This window comes from Oryzias latipes, chromosome 3 (genome assembly GCF_002234675.1).
Source record: "Oryzias latipes chromosome 3, ASM223467v1".
Lineage (NCBI taxonomy): Eukaryota > Metazoa > Chordata > Actinopteri > Beloniformes > Adrianichthyidae > Oryzias > Oryzias latipes.
The window spans coordinates 9,105,397-9,124,826 of NC_019861.2; the positions used below are offsets into that span (position 1 = coordinate 9,105,397).

Genomic DNA, 19,430 nt, shown 5'->3' on the forward strand with positions numbered 1-19,430 from the left:
ATTAAATACAGTAATAAATAACTAACGAATAAGCAGAGCTTGATTTATTGTTTGAAAAGAAGTGGGAAGAAGCGATCTTATATAATCCTACCACAACTGAGTTCATTCATTTTTATAGTTTTACAGTTTTTGAAATCCAGTTCTAAGCAGATAGATTCTTTTCAACTAACAAAATCCAGTGCATAGTAATGATTGATTATCTTCAGAAAACATTGATTTATGATTTCAGTAAACAGTAACGGTACCGATATGTAATAATCATTGTTTATAATTAGAACACATGATCACATTAAACCAGTTATTATTGTTACACATTGCAGATCAAGTCAACAAAATTGATGGCTCATTGATTGTAATTAAAACCTCTCAATAATCATTAATACACATTACAATGCAATATTCCTTGGTTGTAATCAAAAGAGCTTTGATTATTTCACCCCAATCAAGTTCACACATGTATTTGGAATTATTCAAACACTTGTTGATCATTGACTCCTCTTATCTTCATATCCTGAAATCAGAGTTTCTTTATACATTTTCTTTTTTACATTTGGATATTTGAACATTGTTTGATCTCATAGCTTAACCCGTTCCAAAGTTTAGTGCCACACACAGAAACCTTTCTTTGTGGTTCTTATCAGTTTGATCTTGAAGTTCCTACATCACTTCAGTTTGTAGCCTCCTGCATTTTCTAAGAACTGTTTTTGGATATTAATTGGTAACCACCCACTGGCTCTGTTTTGAAGATACGCTGTGTAAAAATCCACAACGTCATTCAGTTTTAAAAGTCTAGATCGATAAAATAAATCGTTTGTATGATCAAGATAGCCGGTCAGTCAGACAAAGAGGTTTGACGAAGTTTTGAAGAGGTGAAGGAAGCCTATCTAGATCAATGTTCTTCTTGCACGTTTTCGGAGTCTGAAAGCAAGTTTAATGACTTAATTTTTGTAGGCCATGAACTTTATTTTTGTTATGGATGATGAAATGTTTTTGAAAGACAAGCCCAGCCATTAAGATGTTTGTATTTTTCGGCACAGTTTTTGGTCTAGTTTGGCCTGGGATGCGACTCATACTCAAGTAAGACTAATATCTGTTTAAAAATGTACGTTCAAGCAACCCTTTTGATTAACAGTTTATGAAAACCTGGTTATATGCGCATTTCGGGCTTCCATATTTAAAACTCTTGTGTTTATGTCATGCTCCGCACATATTTAGGACCCTGTTTGGGCTCGACGCCCAAAACGTGCATTGAAAGTTAAACCAGGTTGATTTGACTGATCGTGGACTAGGATTTGGTAATGACATGTCGATGGTGTCCACTTTAATTCACGGTAGTGGTAATTTTTTAAAAATACATCATGGAGGAGAAAAAAAAATAACCTTGCTTTGTTTCTACTCACTTTTTTGTGATATCAAGTCTTTCATATATCAGAATACTGTTGTGAAAGAAAAAGCCTTGGGTAAGATTTGCAAGATTTGACATTGCGCACCAAGCTTTTTTCCAACTGTAAGTGGTGGACATACGCTAGTATTGGGTAGCAATGGTCCATCACATGATCAGCGTGAACATAGCACGATTTATGGTAAATGGCCCTACCACTGCAGCACGGTCGCCAGCCTATAGCCTATAAGATAGCGTTGTTTTTGTTTGGTCTCATCCTATGACATCATTAATTAGACACAGCGGCCATAGAGGTTTCCCTCTATGATGCAGTTTGTTTTAAAGAAATAAATATTCTCAAATTGTAAATATCTGTGCTGGTATAGTCATAACCTGGATTCCAGCAGATCATGAAGTAGCGCTGTTTACAAGTTAAAAGATGTTGGTTTAATTCTTGGTCTTGGTCCTTTTTCGTTTACGTGTTTTTGGAAAAAAAAACCCAACCTTACATTGCACTCAATGTGTATTTTATTAGTATGTGAGTGAGGGTGAATGAGCACTTTTATCAGATAATAGAGAAGTACTTCATAAACTCAACAACACTAGAAATAAGCATTAGATAAGGAGTCCATTATCTCAAAAGGAATTCAGTACATCAGAAAGAACAGCATTTTCTCATTTGGGATACAAGCTGTTCTTTTTTTTTTTTTAAAGTGTTAATTGCTACAGGCATCATTTTCAAGGAGAATATCAAGACTGTTACCTTTGTTTGAATCCATTTTTGTTCTTGAAAATCTGGTCATTTTCTGTTCTGATCATAACAAATACAAGTCTTCCATAGAGGGCTGTTGGAGAGCTTGTGGAGCAATTAGAGAACTCACTAATTCATAATTACCCATCAGCCATCTGCTTAGTTGCCAGCAGAACCCAATCTGTGCATCTTCGTGTACCCTCATTAGGACATTCATCAGCAGATTGTTAAAAGTAATGTAATTTTAGAAAGGGGCATTGACTGCGTTTCACATCTGCTGCCTTTTTTTCATCATTTTTCTAGATTATTATGCCAACTTGATGCTTTTTTGCGCTGTTGCAACACCTTGTGTTCATATAAATAATAAAACATATATATTTGACTATGAACTAATATAGAAACTAATCTTAGATTATTGTCTCTTATCTGTTGTCCATTGAACCTAGGAGCAGGTGCAATTTAGGTACAATGAGGATGTTTCTCTTGAAAAAAAACAAATGTCTTTGTTCTTTTTTTCAGTCTCTGAAAAGTGATGACTCTGTAACCAAAAAGGACGTGCAGAGGATTCTGGAGTTGAGTCACAAACAGAGGTACAGTGAGGCTCTCTCCATGACATGAACAGACTTCCCAAAAGGAGCAGCAAAGGCAGCAATAAAGACATTTTCAGCATGAACGTATTAAATTACAAAAAGTGACATTTTGATTAAACCATTTAGCTTTTATGTTGTTTATAGCAAATAAATTGTGTTTAGGCAGCATTAAAAAGAGCCTTGGATTTTACGTAACGTATTCTTTGGACTAAAGGGTTCCCCACATTACACGGAGCACTGTCAATGAGTTTTCCAACTTACGTCATGTATAAGGAACACATAAAGCGAGACAAGAGTCATAGATAAGCTTTTCGGTCATTCAGACTTTATTAACCCTTGCGCTATCTTGTGGGGTCAAAATAAACAATTATTATAAAACACTCAGATCAATTAGAATTTGCCTTCTGAAATTGTTGACGTCATATTCTCAGTTTATAAATAAAAAGCAGCGAGCACGGAATCTATTGATACATGTCAGCCACTTGTAAAGTGTTAACTGTGTTAGAGTATTACGTTTGCAAGACATAAAAACAGACCAATACCTCTCAAACAGGGGTTCTCAAAGTTTTTGCAGCGGCGGGCCAAATTAGGTACTCGTCATTAGACAGGGGGCCAAGTTTGGTGAAAATAATGGATAAACAGAAAAAGTTGTTTTTAATAACTTTAATGACCAAGTGTCATTTGTACAATTAACCAGGCTCTCCAGATGTTTTCCCAGATCCTGTTGGAGGTTGCTGCCCAGATCCTCAACTCGTCTAGTAATTGTATCATTTGAAAGACTTTCTTTTGCTCTGGACAAACAATGTCAGCTACTTTCTTCATATATTCTTTTTACCAATTTTCCGTCATGTAAGGGCTTGCTACGCCATTTCCAAAGCCACAATGTAGCTAGCTGCTGTCACAGCTTCACTGGATTTAGCCATTTTTGTAAACATTATCTACTGTGCAGCATAGCCTCGTTGTTGTTGTTGGAGCTTATTGTTGCGCCCCTCGCCGGTAAATTTGTCATAGTTTGTATGATTTGTAACATAGTGACAATTTGAAAGCGCCTTTTCTCCTCGCCAACACAACGTTTTTCCTCAAAGGAACCTGCTCTGGCTCTCTTTTTTTGCGGGCCACAAAAAATCTTCCCGCGGGCCGCCATTGGTCCCCCGGGTTGCAATTTTAAAACCCCTGCTCTGAAACAAACGTTACTATGGCTATGCTAACTCCCAACCTAGTTAGTTACGCATTCAGGTACCGCTACATGTTAGCATTATTAAAGTGTGAGGTTGTTCACAATGCCGCTAACCGCCACTCTCTTTTGCCACCTGTAAAAAAAAAGAAAAAAGAAAAGAAAAGAACTGATACCATTACAACAAATGTTTCTGTAACTACGCTAACTCCCAACCTAGTTAGTGACACGTAAAGAAAAAAAAAAACAGTTTGACAGCGCTACACGTTAGCTGCTTTCGCGTACACACGATAACACCCAATGTGATTAATCAACAATTTGACAGAGCGCCATGTATCTCTTTGAATCGCTTCGGCATCTGTTAGCACGACTAGAATTTTTCCATATACAAGGCCCTCCAGGATTTTTAAAGGCAGCCTTTTTTTTGTTGTTGAAAAAAATGAAAGCTGTTAAGTGCGCCAAATAGTTTAGAAAATAGGCTTACTTTTTTCTTTTTACCATTTAAACATTTACCATTATTATTTAAAATGCAAATGAGTTATTTTCCCAACAGAAAATATTAGAAAATAGAAAGTCTATTCACTTAATGTTTGTTAAATGATGCGTTTTTCATTTCTGAGGCATAATAGCTGTAGTTGTTAAAGTTCATAAAATATATGCAGATTGTTTTGTAATCATTAACCATTTTATAATTAGGTAACTCTATGGAAAACAAAATGACATGAATGAAAATATTTTTTATTTTGAAAAATGATAACTGTGCCTTATAGAAATCCAATAAGGCTGTGTGTAAGAAAAAAAATAGGAGAGTAATCTGTAAATCCACACTCACGGTTTATGCTGTGGATTGATTGGTCATGCACATAAACTGATTTATATGCACAAATGGAAGATCTAATGTTTTGCGGCATACACTTCATGGCAGAACTCCAAAAGACATCAGAGTAAGGGGACTTTTTTGTGTTAATGCAGACCCTCTGTGCACTCAGTGGACTACTTTTCTTTAATCAGTGTGCACCTTTTTCATATCCCTCCACAGCGGTGTGCTAGTGGCAGAGAAAAAAAAAGAATCACAAAAAAATAAAGAATTTTCTTGTAATTTTTATGACCATTGTCCAATGGCAGTCTACAACACCTTTCAGCAGTTGCTGCCTTGTAGTTGGATGAAAAAAAGAAAATATTTTTAAACAGTATTTTCCCTTTTTTTGCAGCAAAACAAAAAAAAACACTTTCTGGCCTTCAACATTTACGATCATTTATGGTCTGTGTCGGGTGCTTCACAGTTTTTTATGGGTGTAGATAGAAGCAGGTGGATAATGCAGGGTTCAATCATAAATTCGGCCTGTACAGTTGAAAACAATGGACCACTCTTCATTTTCTTGCAGGCACATCAACCATCTGTGACTCAGTGCTTAATTCTTTAGTGAGCGCGCAGAGAAATTGGATTTATTTAAAGTGCCTGACCAGGTAGAATAGTCTGATTAATGTTGTGTGTAATGAGTCTGTTCAAGATTAGGAGTCATTTGTGGCCCCTGATGCTCTATGAAATGTCAGCCTGATTGAAGTCCGACCTCATGTTTGCAGTATGTTGATAGCCAATCAATAGCCCATCGCAGTTCCACAGCAGCTCACACGTCATCAAACTGAAACCATAAAGCTTAAACTTGGCTTGGTGTTGCCTACCAAGCATTTAGTGAGCCACTATTTTTTTTTTTTTTCCCAGTGTTATTAATCCACCCTTTGCACTTCTGCAGCTGCCAAGTGTGATTACTAACAGACTCCATCACAGTGGAAGCAGACAGGTGATTCATTGCCAGTCATTTATATTTGACAAGTCTTTACAGAGATTTGATTGCATCCTGAAATTAATTTTTTGCTGCAAACTGCAATGCATTGAAAATATTTACCAACACACTCACACACAGAAGAAATGTTACATCTTATAGCGACATTAAAATCAGCTGTCCAAAAAAGCGTTTTGAATTGCTGGGCCAACAGGGCGCATCTCGCCGCGTCTGTGTTTTCCGCTGGCAGCTTGGACTGTGCACATCCTGTTTGTGTGACTAAATGTTTGCATGTCTGGAATGCCTGAGACGGGATTATGAATCAAAATGCCAAAGCAGTGACGGTTGGCTGGTTGCAGTGAAGAAGAAATGTCGGCTACTGTAAACGTATGCTAAAAGACATGGTCACTGGCTACTAAACTATAAAGCTGTCCAGCTCTGAGGCCCACTCCACACAAACATGAAGGGTTATTGTACTCTCTGCTGCTTCTGCGCATCACTGTTTATAGCTTAAGTTTTTTCTTTTTTCAAACTCACAGCCATATTTTGAAATAGTAAAGAGGCTGTTACTTCAAATCTTACTGCTCTGCCTTACATGACGTGATTTCTACAAGCATTTTGGAAAGCACTGACCCGCATCACTTCCCAACTCCATTAATAATTCATTGTGCATTTGCTGTTATCTGTGCACAGTAACATCAAGCTGTGCTGAAATAGTCCCTGCATTTTAATGCACAGCATTTAGCATTCATGTTAGACCCGTAACAAATGCAGGGGGAATCTTCACGCAACAAGGATAAAGTCAAACGCTGCTCATTACAACATATGCAGAGTGGCAGTGTGCACTTTTTGAAGCATCCATCTAGTATAACCTTTAGGTCCGCACACACAAATTCCTGTACAGTTCTGGCTTGTTGAAGCTGGTCATTTTTCACAGGAACTGAGAGATCTAATAGTTGTTCTAAGGGGGGGAAAAATGGTTCCTAAAGAAAAATATCCTAAGTAAAATAAATTTATGCAAATCTGGAAAGAACTATTAGTCTTTGAGAGTATCTTAGCTGTCCATCGGAGTCGTACTCAAAATATAGCCTCGTAGTATTGGTGTAAGGGTTCATTTTAACAACAATTCTTTGAATTTCATCATTTGTGGTTGACGATACAATTTGAACGATCCGATTCACTGACCTAATATGGATCCAGAAGATCTTTATCCAAAACGTCAACCAATGTGACTCAGAGATAGATAACTGGATACTGAACAGTGGAGGTGAAGATAACTGGAATGATGGACTGATCAGTTTTTGCTGACATCACGTTTGTTGTCCACTGTGATGCGCTTCTTGTTGTTTTTTTTACGATATAGTAAATAAACTATACTGTACCCAATCCAAATTATTTTTTCATAGATTGATGAAACCAAATAATTTCAATTTGAAATCGTTTTTTTTTTTTTATTATTGGTAAAGGGCTATTTGATTAATAACTTGCCTCAGACAGATAATCTGGTTGGATTGTAGAATTATAAATTGTCGATTACACCCCTAAGGTATTCACAATAAAGTTTAAAACTTAAAAAAAAAAAAAAAAACATTTCAACATAGTAAAAGTTTAGTCACACATTAAAGAAAGTAATCTACAGAGCCTGTAAAACAACAATTTCTAGACCCACTCTGATGAAAAACATGTTATTGGTGTTTCAGCTAGGAGCTCTTTACGCGAATTTGGTTTTAAGCTGTTCAAAATATTCGGTCCTTTGAGAGTTACGCAGTTTATAAACATTTTATGTAGTTCATAATTATTACGTAAATATTATGCAATTGTTCGTAATATTTGCTAGATGCATACACAAATTTGTGGCTTTGCACGACTGTCCACGTATGTCTAACTGACTTTTCACGTATGTACCAACGATGTTTAACTTTTATATCGCATTCGAGCGCGGCCAGTCTACAGCTCACTGTTCCCCCCAGGGGATGGATCAAGATGCGAATTTCCCCATTGTGGGATAAATCAAGTATCAATTATTAATTAATTAATTATTATTATATACGACGCACATATCCCGTTCAAATTATGCTATTGCCCTAATTAATTGTATATAAACAGCACAATAATCACGCACGGTTCATGTTCTATGTTGATTTATGTGTTCTACGCATGGTTTATTCGTACTTTTGTGGTTTTAATGTGATTCATTCATAATACATCTGTGAAAATTTCACGTAAAGACCACACCTCTTCTCACTTTTTCCACGTATATTCAGACATGACCAATTTTTCTCCTTGCAATACGCTCATAATGTACACAGTGGTTGTGGGACACGGACTTTAGGGTGGAGGTGTGAGGGGCCTGTAAACAGAGAGCTCTCAGAGAGCCTGTAAAAAGAGAGCTCTGAGTATCAGTGACCCGTCCACAACTCAGAGGCAAATTTGAACTCCTACCATTCTATAGAAACTTATTTCGAGAAAACGACCCAGGTTTATTATTTGAGCTAAAAAATAGACCACTGGGTACATTTTGAAAATAGTCCCTAAAACAATCCTTAAAACAACTTTAAAAACAACTTTTATCATTTCTTAAATGTGTTTTTTGTTAGGCATGTCAATAATGGCATTGTCTCCTTACTGTTTTGATACAATTGTATAATTTTCCACCAAAAAAACAGAAGGAAAAAAATGGAATCGTCTTCACATGAACTACTGTGACTCTCAGCAGTCTTTACAGCACTAAAGTGAGCCACTCTATGGCAGAGCAGTGAAGGCCTCTGAGTGTCTGAGAAAGATGTGCTAACAGGGTGTTTCTGACTTCCCTCCCACATGACAGAGAGGAGATGAAGTCCCTCCAGGCAGCCCTGCAGAAGCAGCTGGATGAGGCAAATGAAAGAGCTGAGAAGCAGCAGGCTACGGTAAGACAGAGCTGACCTCACTACCAGTGTTCAGTCTCCCCTAACCAGCCACTTTCACCTGTCACACAGGCCCCTCTGTGATCCATGCTCATTACGTAACAGCCGGCTCACGCTTCCATCTCTCAGCTCTTAAATGAAGCGATCTGAAATGGCACGGAGCTGCGTGCCACCTGCTTTTTCTTTTTGTTTGGTTTTGTTTTGAGGCCGGTGTAGACAGCAACTTATGCTCCAGTCGACTTATTATGCAAAAAATATGGTAATTCGTATTTCAGTTTATTCTAAATAGCTGCTATCAAAATCCAATTTGATCTAAACCAATGTTATTTTCAAATTAGTTCGCTGAATAGAACATTTATAAACATTTATAAAGTTCATCCGTCAGGAAAAACAACCATGAAGTATGATGCAGTGAACAATAGCAAAAAGGAAAAACATTAAGTTCATGTTCTGTAAGTTTGAACAAAAAGCTGAGCGTCTTAACTGCTTTATTGTAAAAATAAAAAAACAAAACTAAAGCTGTATTCTAAAAGAAGGCCTAAAAATGTGTCAACTAAGTTGCTCGAACAAATGATATTTTTAAGTATACACTAACTTCCGTAACTTTTAAACATTGCACAAAATAATGTTTTGAGGCTCCTTCTAGCATCTCCCAAGGCTGATCTTTGGTGACGCGCCAGAAAAAAAGAGGATTCCCAAAAACAACATTGAAAATGTACGATCAAGGACTTACTGTCTTGGCAGTTTACCTCAGTATATCTTGTGAGGAGTAATATGGGGGTCTAGTATACACACTTGAATGGGGGCCTTTCAATCCTTATACAAACAGAACAGCAGCTTGGTTTGCAAAGCTGGGAGTAAGTCAGACTTAAATCCTGGAAAACTTGAACTCTGCCAGGTTTGTCATTTCTGTTGAAACTTTTCATGAACTACGTTTTTTTTTTTTCTTTTGGCACAGCAGGATGCCAAAAGGATTTTACTGTTAAAGCCTTACAATCTCTGTGTTTGGGGATGGAAAAGCCCTTTTGGCTTCTGCAAATCATGACCTCCAGCACTCATCAGAGCAGCTGAAATGAAAATCAGCAAGTCATTAGCCATGGTTCTTGGCTGGGAAAAGGTGGAATACCCCATGCATTGACCTTACCTTAAATGCATGAGTCAGAAGCTTTCCATTGACTTAGCCAATTTATGCCCAAATGCTCGCTTGTGGTGGTGAGTCGTTGTCTTTGGACAAACAGTAAACGATCCCTAATACAAGCTGTGAAGAACAGATCCATCTGTACGGAGCCAAAGTCTCTTCGTGAGACCTTGATGGAATTGACCGGTACAAGTGTTGTGGTTTTTAAGATTGTGCGGGACTGTGTGGGTCGTCAACAGGTACGGCCACACCTTAAGGGGAGCATGGCCGTGGCTTTCAGTTCCCTTGCGGCCACCTCATGAAAATGGAATGCACCATTGTCGTTCATGTGGTAAGTGCAGTTTGTGTAAAAAATAATGTAATTGCACTTATAATGAATGAATGATGCTGTCATTTGGTGCGATTACGGCGTGTTGTAGCCATTAGTAGGTGCACCCACTGGCTCCTTACTACCTGCGAGCAAAGGATTTAGGCAGGTAAAACATAAGTGCCCGTAGCTGAGTGCCTGTTGGATAACCCAGACAAACCACACTCTAATTGGCTAATTTCCTCATTTCGAGTCCGCAGCGGTGTTATCACTTGTTATTACTTGAATAGCAGTGCACGGGATTTGGTGAGGTTGAAAAAATGAAAAGTCAGTGTAACGTGCCTGCGTCTCACCTACTTCCCCCTTACTTGACCTTACATTTTTGTATAAGTGTTTGCTAGGACCTGTCGCCGGCAGCATGCCCATAGAAATAAATGTGCATAAAAATGTACGCCCTATGGCTTCACTCAGCCATCTTCGACTTGCGCGCCTCATACAGGTTTGCCCAATTTGTTGCCCACAGACAGTCCGTATCCACCTGTAAGAGCAGTTGTGAATATTATGGACACATCCAACCAGGGGGAGACTCCTTTGAAGATCTAGGCCACACTGGAGAAATTGTACTTCTTGGCTTCCTTGGGAGAGTTTTGGTATCTTCCATGAAGAACTGACAGAAGTTGGCTGGGGGAAAAAAGGGTCTGAGCCTCTTTCTTCTTTTGGGACTGCTGACCCTACGACCAGATCGTCTTAGAAGATCAACCGGTCGATCTTCAAAGACATGAGAGTAGATTGTAGGCCAGCAAAGATAAATGATCAAAAAATAAAATTCTAACAAATTCATCAGCAAATCAAAATTCTCCCCGAGAAGTATGGGGCTTGATTGACATGCAGAACGGCCAAAGGGACATCCTCTGATATCTACGTCACTGCACATGTGTGTTTAAATACACCAAGCGCAAATTCTGTCCGTCATCAGAAAGTCGCTACATGCACCGCGGCACGCCAAGTCCCCGCCAGAAGACCACTCAGACCCACTAAAGTGTTTATGAGGCCCGGATCGCACCGCGCTTTGGAAATGCCATGCTCTCCCTCACTGCACGGTGTACAGGAGAGCATGAAATACGATAGTCACTGCGTTCTGATTTTGTAATAAAACACCTCATTTGTAATTACAAAAGTATCTCTTACCGTGTCGTTTTTGAATTATCAGTACATAAAAAATGTTATGTAGTGTAATAGTTCATAATACTATGTTTATTAAACAGTATTTTAGTATCAAAATACTACATGTATATACACACACGCACACACACACATATATACATGTATATATATATATATTTATATATAGGTAGATCTTCAAGACATTGTCGTCTCAAAAGTAGCTCAAATGCCAAAAAAGTGTGAGCACCCCTGCTTTAAATGAACAGGACGACTCTGACGAAGACGTGTTAAGTATGTGAAAAACACAGCCATGTATGATAAAAGAAGCTAAGATGTCAGTTATCAATACAGACACTTATGAACCTTATTGAACTAAACAGGAAAGAATTAATGGATGAAAGAAGTCAATGATAAAAGTGCATAAACACAAAATGATTTAAAAATGTCTGTTTGCACTCCTTCTTTATGTTTCTGTTTTAGTGCATGTGCTGAGCTCCGACATGCTTGTCTCCCATTTCTGCCCTCATACTGCCTTCAAGACCTTTCCTTGTTCTGCTGCCAATGCCTTTATCATCAAATCAACATGAGGCCCGTGTGGCTCCACTCACCGCTCACCCGGCATGTTCCTGGGATACACTAATGAAAACCTTTTCCTGCGATTGGACCAAATTTTGATGCACAGTCACGATGTTGAATGTGCACCTCTACATTGCAATCAGCAATCAAATCAAGTCTGCACTCTCTGAGATAAACAATGGCACATTAACATTTCAGGTGCTGTTCCTGCCAATTCTTATGGATTAATAGAACAGCAAAGTATTCTGGAATTTTGTGGCTTGTTTTTCTGTTTATACTTTGTTCAATTTTCCTCTCCTGTAGTGAAGCAGGGCTAAAAATCAGCCTGCAATTACCACATATGTTTACCAAAAGATGGAAAATGAACAAAGATCAGGATTAAACCTTCAATTTTCAAAAATAAAACAAGCATTTGTAAATAATACTGGAATGTTTTTGGAGTCTATTTGTTACATATCTCAAACTTGACGATTTTTTTTTTATATGTTTAAACACTAAGATAAATGATTTGCAAAATATTGCTTCCTAGACTCAAATTAAATTAGACTTTCAAATTAAAGGAAGCTATGAAATATCTTCAACAGCTTCCTACAGGGGTTGCCACAGTAAATCAAACTGTTTATAAAATATAAATGGTAAAATGTATTTTTCATTACTACTTTTAATTATATCTTTTCATCGTAGAGGCTTTTCTTTTTCCAGCTAATTTGAGCAGCATAAAATCCATCTGCTGTTTCATTGACATTGATATCATTTCCTTTTAAAACCCTAAATCCTAGGTGCATAAAAAATTAGTTCAATTCCCCGCAGCCCAAGCCAAATCAAACTGAGTCAACTGGAACATATAAGTTGGTTTAAATGCAGCTAATTTTTCAGTAGATTTACACTTTGAAAGTACAAAGTCAAGTCAGAAATGAATAACCTCTAGGTTTTTATATATCTATGTTTACTTTTTTGTTGGCTTTTTTTGTTTTGTTTTGATTGCTTGAAGTAAACCAATCCCAGTTGTAAAATATAAGTCAAAACAATTCATCTTATCATCTACATTTGTAGAAACTAAACAGCGGCTGCGTCCAAATTAGAGGGCTGCAACCTTCAACGGTCGCGGCCTTCCCCGCCAACGTTGGGCAGGTCCTTCGCCGAGCAGGTAGACCGGATGTTAACGGCTGTGAATTTGGACAAGTCTAGACTTTAGATAATTCCACCTGTTACATCGGAGAATGTCGCTTAGCAACCTTGGCTGGCTTATTTGATCCCACTTTTATTTTCTAATATTAATTATAAAAAGGTGTAATTATTTCCAACTCCGGGTCCCGCTTCACTGTCCGCCATTGTTGTCAGAACATCCCAGTGTTCATTTTGACGGGTATATTGCTCTCTGGGTGGGTGTTATTGTGAATGTACTAATGTTGCTACAGTGTTACAGTGTCGTTTTTAGACACAGCTATTTTGAATGTGCTAATGTGGCTAACGTGTAGCATGTCACAAACAAATTCTATAATCACTTTGAACGCAGTTAATAAAGTCTGACTTACTAACAGTCTCATCTCTCGTAACCCTTGTGCTATCTTAGATGACCCCACCCTTACATTGACGTGTTCCCCCTACCATGACAAAGGTGGATAAAGGTGGAAAGATTTCATGGATACCAGTGAGGTTCACAAATCATTGAAGAAAAAAGGTTTAGCGCACTGTCTAGTGGGTCTAGATGACCCCACTCCCAACGATAAAGTGCCTAGGATAGCACAAGGGTTAATGCACCTTCTAGTTCAGCGCACCCTATTTGTGACATCATTGTGAAGATCGACCATTCAACTGTGTGCCTTGTAATCCAGTGTGCAGACTTTTTTTTTAATATTAAGATCTAGTCATGTATCCTCTGCTTCCACATCAGTGTAGCTGTCTAAAGACCTGCACATATTAAACATGCAGTAGTGGGAGTTGTACTTTGACGTTCATGCTGACAGTCCTGCACACACACAGCAGAGTTCTTGAGCCGACTTTCTAAATAGGTAAGCTTGTTGATTGTAACAACATCTTTGCTAAACATTAATCCTATCCAAATTAAAGTTATTTGGAATGGGGCAAGCAAATGGTTAAAACATCTCTGGATCAGAGTGCTGGAGACATGGATGAGTGTTCTTAAGCTTTCTCTGCAGTCTTGAGGATGAGGGTGGGGCACAGCAGTCTCATAGGAACAGTGTGTCTCTAAATCTTACTCTTCACAATTTTCCTCAAACTTTAGAGGGCCAATAGTTAGCTGGATCCAAAATCTTATTAAATTTAAATGTAATAAATACATTTAAACTTATTTTGCACACTGGGTTATAAGTTGCAGTCAGTTAATGGTCTATTTTTAAACTTATGTCATATTTAAGGCATGCCAAACTACATTATATTACCAAAAGTATTGGCTCCCCCATCCATATGACCAGAATCAGGTGTCCTAATCACTTGGCCTGGCCACAGGTGGATAAAACCAAGCCCTCAGGCATGCAGATTGTTTTTACAAACATTTGGGAAAGAATGGGCCGCTCTCGGGAGCGCAGGGAATCCCAGCGTACAACTGTCATAGGATGCCACCTGTGCAAAAAATCTAGTCATGAAATTTCCTCGCCCCTAAATTTTCCACAGTCAACTGTCAGCTCTATCAGAACAAAATGGAAGAGTGTGGGAACAACAGCAACTCAGCAGACAGAGAGGGGTCAGCGGATGATGAAGCGCATAGTGCAAAGAGGTCGCTGACTTTCTGGACAGTCAATTGCTACAGAGCTACAAACTTCATGTGACTTTTAGATTAGTCCAAGTACAGCACACAGAGAGCTTCGTGGAATGGGTTTCCATGGCTGAGCAGCTGCATCCAAGCCACACATCACCAAGTGCAAAGCGTTGGTTGCAGTGGTGTAAAGCACACACCAGTGGAGTCGCCTTCTCTGGAGTGATGAATCACACTTTTCCATCTGGCAATCTGTTGGATGAGTCTGGGTTTGGAGGCTGCCAGGAGGATGGTACATTTTGAACTGGATTGTGCCGAGTGTGACATTTGGGGGAGAAGGAATTATGGTGTGGGATTGTTTTTCAGGACCTGGACTTGACACCTTAGTTCTTTGAAAGGAACTCTGATTGCTTCAGGATACCAAAACATTTTAGACAATTCCATGCTCCCAACCTTGTGGGAACAGTCTGGTGTGGATGAGCTTGACTGGCCTGCACAGAAGCCTGACCTGAACTCGATAGAACACCTTTGGGATGAATTAGAGCGGAGACTGTGAGAGCCAGGCCTTCTCCACCAACATCAGTGTGTGACTTCACCTATATGCGCTTTTTGACAAATGGTCCAAAAATCCTGTAAACACACTCCTCAACCTTGTGGACAGCCGTCTTTGAAGAGTTGTAGCTGTAATAGCTGCAAAAGGTGGACCGACATCAAATTGAATCTATAGGATGGTTCATATGTGAGTCAAGGCAGACGACCCAATACTTTTGGTAATATAGTGTATAAGTTGCATTAAGCAGGACAGAAATCAGATATAAGGCTTTCAATCAGTCGGACTTTATTAACTGCGTTCACCGTGACTCTGGATCTTTTTTGTAAACATGCTATACATTGGCCACCTTAGAACTATTAGCCGTGTTTGGGTATTCACGATACCTGTAACTCCCAATCTTGCTTGCGACATGTAAAAAAAAAAAATGATACAGCTAAAACTGTGACTAAGCTAACTTCCAAACTTGCTAGTAACACGAAAAAAAAACAAAAAAAACACGACTAAACATCGGCAACATTATCGCATTCCCTATAACACCCAACCAAGCATTATGACAGAGCGCCGTGTACCTCTGAAAATTATTTTAACATCAGCACCACTAGAACTAATCCATATACAAGGTGCACCGGATTGAAAGGCAGACTTTTGTTTAAAAAAAAAAAGCCAAAAAAGCTTTTAAGTGCGGAAAATGTTGAAAAGTGGTAGTAGAGTTGCTAAACCAGCAATGGTCACATTAAACACAAGCGTAAGTGTGCTGTGCTCATAACGGGATTGCTGTAAACACAGAAAACACTCAGCCGGTATAAGCAGATGAGCCAACGAATAAAACAGCAAGTGGAAAACAGGTGTTGTGGTATCTCAGGAATATTTAGAACTTGTTGCTTGTAGAACTGAGGGGCCCAGCAATTAAACAAGACTGGACACTTATTAGGCGACGCTAAAGTAGAATGGCATGAGAAATATTGGGTTTGACAACTATTTATGTCTCGTTCCTTTTAAAGGGCCGAGGCCCCGATGCGTAGCCATCTGCAGTGACAAACTGCTTTTTCCATACTAAAGGGTCACTGAGTCGCTGTCAGCTTGAAAACAAATGTCCTCATTCATGTAATAAGCCTTAGTTTTACAGCCTGGGTACAGACCACAAAAAAAAACTACAGAGGAAGATTTGCAAGCTTCAGTCTGTGCTGTTACAACATCTTATAAATTTAAGCAAATGTAAACTAAATGCCATTCTGTCACGGACAAGTAAACAGCCCAATGCAAAGGAATAATAAACGGTCTAATACAACAATGTATTTTTTTTTAAAGGACAATGTATTTTATGTTGTTATTGCCTGATGAAAAATGTAAGAAATGTTTAGAGGTCATTTAAAAAAAATATGAAAGTCTTGTAAGGAACAGAAACATTTTGTCCCAAAAGTGCAGATGTGACCATATCGAATGTGATCATCATGAATCTCTCACAGTTCTTCTTTTGTCCTTTTATTTTCTGTCCACAGATTAAATTTCTAAAAGTGGAGATGGAGAAAAAAACCAAAATCATCAAGGATTTACAGCAAGAAGTAAGTCACACAATGATCACACGCTGCATAGACACCAGTACAGTCCCATAAAAGCTTGAAGGGTGAAGGATTATATTATATAGTATCACTCACTAGGAAAACCAACTAAACTAAGTCATGATTGCAATCATAATTGTGTAAATTTATATTTAAATCTAAAATGTGTTCTTATTTATTGATGGATTTTTTTTTGTTCACACCTGATGTCACAGACAGCTGAACAACAATTACACTAGAAAATGCCACTGAAACAAAAGCAAAAAACCTGACGCTACACCGTCTGGCATTTGGCTCATTGTGGTACAATAATTGTTAAATAACTAAAATAACTACACATATAGTAATTTAAACAACAGTGGGCCATTAAATATACCACAACTGCACTGGCAGCAGACAGCAGCTTTGTTTTAAAAAGGTTTGGGTCTTCCATTTCTAGTTTTGCAAAAAAAAAAAAAGTGATTTATATATCAGCAATGTGACAGAAAAAAATGAGGAAAGATTTCAAAAAGAAACTGTCTTGCGGTGTGGATCGGAGTAAATGTATGCAGGGTTTTGGAAGCTCAGCTGAGCTGATTCATACTACAGAGAGGGAAATCTAAAAAAAAAGAAAAAACTAAATATCACCTTAGGTCAAAATATTACCACGTTGTCCTGAATATGTTTTTCTCTTCAAATTAAATGTTTCACAATGTTCTAGATTTTGGGTAAATACTTCCTCAGTACACATCCAACCAGCACAGAGGAGCCCAAATATTTGTTAAATGTATGACATCAGGGTCCATTTCTATACGGCTCCATACACCAGTGAAGAAAAGTTCAGTCTCAGAAGTAAAATATATTTAAAAAGACGCTTAAATCCATCATACACATAAATAGTGTTTTGACATAAAGTTGATCAGTTCATCTTAATGTGAGCAGACGTTTAGACAACAATAGAGGATTTATTCCTAACTAACAATCACTGAAGTTTTGCTAACCCATTTCTAAACCTTCCCATCGGCGTGAATGACCTGAACCCAAGGTCAGACTCTGGAATCCCATGTCCTGTCAAAACTTTATTAATCTTGACAATATACAAGTTAATGGAAAATTATAGATCTTTCTGATCTTGTAGGAAGCCAGATTGGTTTGCAAAGATGTGTCTAACAACACCAAAAGATTTCAGAAACCGAGTCATTTGGAGAGAAAATCCTGAACTGAATAAGTTAAGTTTTAAAGCACAGCACTAAAATCTAATCGAATCCAACTGCTGTATTTTCCGCACTTAGGACGCACCGGATTAAAGGCGCACCGTCAATAAATAGTTTATTTTCAAAATGATTTCAAACGTATAGTGCACTGGACCATAAGACGCATTAGGGCCTGCTGGTGACGTCACTCGCAACCGGAATTTTACGCATGTAGTATAACCAGAATTTATGTCAAACGACTAGAGTTTGCGATCATGGAGCAACTGTGACCATAGGAATGTCTTTTTAACACTGAAAATAAGAGAGAGAGAGAGAGAAAGAGCGGACAAGATAAAAAATAAAGCAAGACTTTAAGATCCTATATCTCATGTAGAGAAGGTATATCTCATATCTTGCCCTAGACTAGAGAATGCAATTTGCCTAATTGTTTTTTGGTTTATTTGCCACTGCATTCTCTGCTTCTGCTAAGTGGACGAACACACCACCCTCATCTGCCTCAGCGCGTTCACATCAAGTGTATGAGCAGGATGTAGATGGAGACATTAGCTGTGTTAGCATATTAACAACACTTCCAACCTTGTTTGTAACACGTAAAACAAAAAAAAAAAACTTACACCGCTATCTATGCTAACTCGCAACCTCCACAAAAAACATAGTCCAGTTAGCATATTTACGTGAACACCCAAACTTGTTTGCAACTCGGAAATACATGGACGTTTTGACAGAGCGCCTTGTATACCTCTCAAAATCACTTCAACATCAGTAAACACAACCAAAATTGATCTATAAACAGAGCCCTCTGGATCATAAGGTGCGCTGTCGGTTAAAAAAAAAAATGGAAAGGCTCGTAAGTGCGCCTTATAGTGCGGAAAAATACAGTTCATAATTAGAGTGGATGAGTGTTTTCTGTTCCTTTGCAAAGAAAGGACCCAAACACCTTGGTAAATGGCGTATCCTTGATAAATGGCGTATCCTTGGTAAATAACGTATCCTTGGTAAATGGCGTATCCTTTGTAAATGGCGTATCCTTGGTAAATGGCGTATCCTTGGTAAATGGCGTATCCTTGGTAAATGGCGTGTCCTTGGTAAATTGCGTATCCTTGGTAAATGGCGTATCCTTGGTAAATGGCGTATCCTTGGATAGCGCTTTCTACCTTCCTCGAAGGCCCAAAGCGCTTCACAGTCAGAGTCCCATCCACCCATACACTCAGACATTCACACGCTGATGGTGCCAGCCTTCCACTAGGGGCAGGGTGGGCTTCAGTGTCTCACCAAAGGGTGCTTCGATACATAGGCGGGCAAAGCGGGAATTGAACCTGCTATATTATGATCAGTGGGTGACTGCCCTCCCACTGCACCACGGCCGCCCCAGTCGTTAAATCAACAGCAAAGCTCAATAAGTGAACAAGATTCTGCACTAAATCAATTGGGAACTAGTAGCAACAATGAAATGTTGCAAACAATTTCTAGAGTTACTAAATACAATGAACCAAAAGTTATTTTTCATAGAACATATTCATCTACATGGTTAATAATAGTATGCAATGATTATTATTATAATCATCTTCTCCTAAATTTCAATAATTAACGACTAAAAGCTAAATTTCACAATTTGCTGATCATCTTAAATGTTTTATTCTT

The 19,430-nt window shown here is 38.4% G+C and overlaps 1 protein-coding gene across 3 annotated transcripts in view; it reads left to right on the forward strand.

Annotated features, from left to right (window-relative positions):
• luzp2 (leucine zipper protein 2) overlaps positions 1-19,430 on the forward strand; it is a 238,041-nt gene that overhangs the window by 114,141 nt on the left and 104,470 nt on the right. For all 3 annotated transcript variants that reach the window (XM_023952509.1, XM_023952504.1, XM_023952501.1), the window contains exons 3-5: positions 2,652-2,722; positions 8,505-8,586; positions 16,537-16,599. In XM_023952509.1, coding sequence (XP_023808277.1) covers positions 2,652-2,722; positions 8,505-8,586; positions 16,537-16,599 — 216 coding nt within the window. The remainder of the gene's footprint in view (positions 1-2,651; positions 2,723-8,504; positions 8,587-16,536; positions 16,600-19,430) is intronic.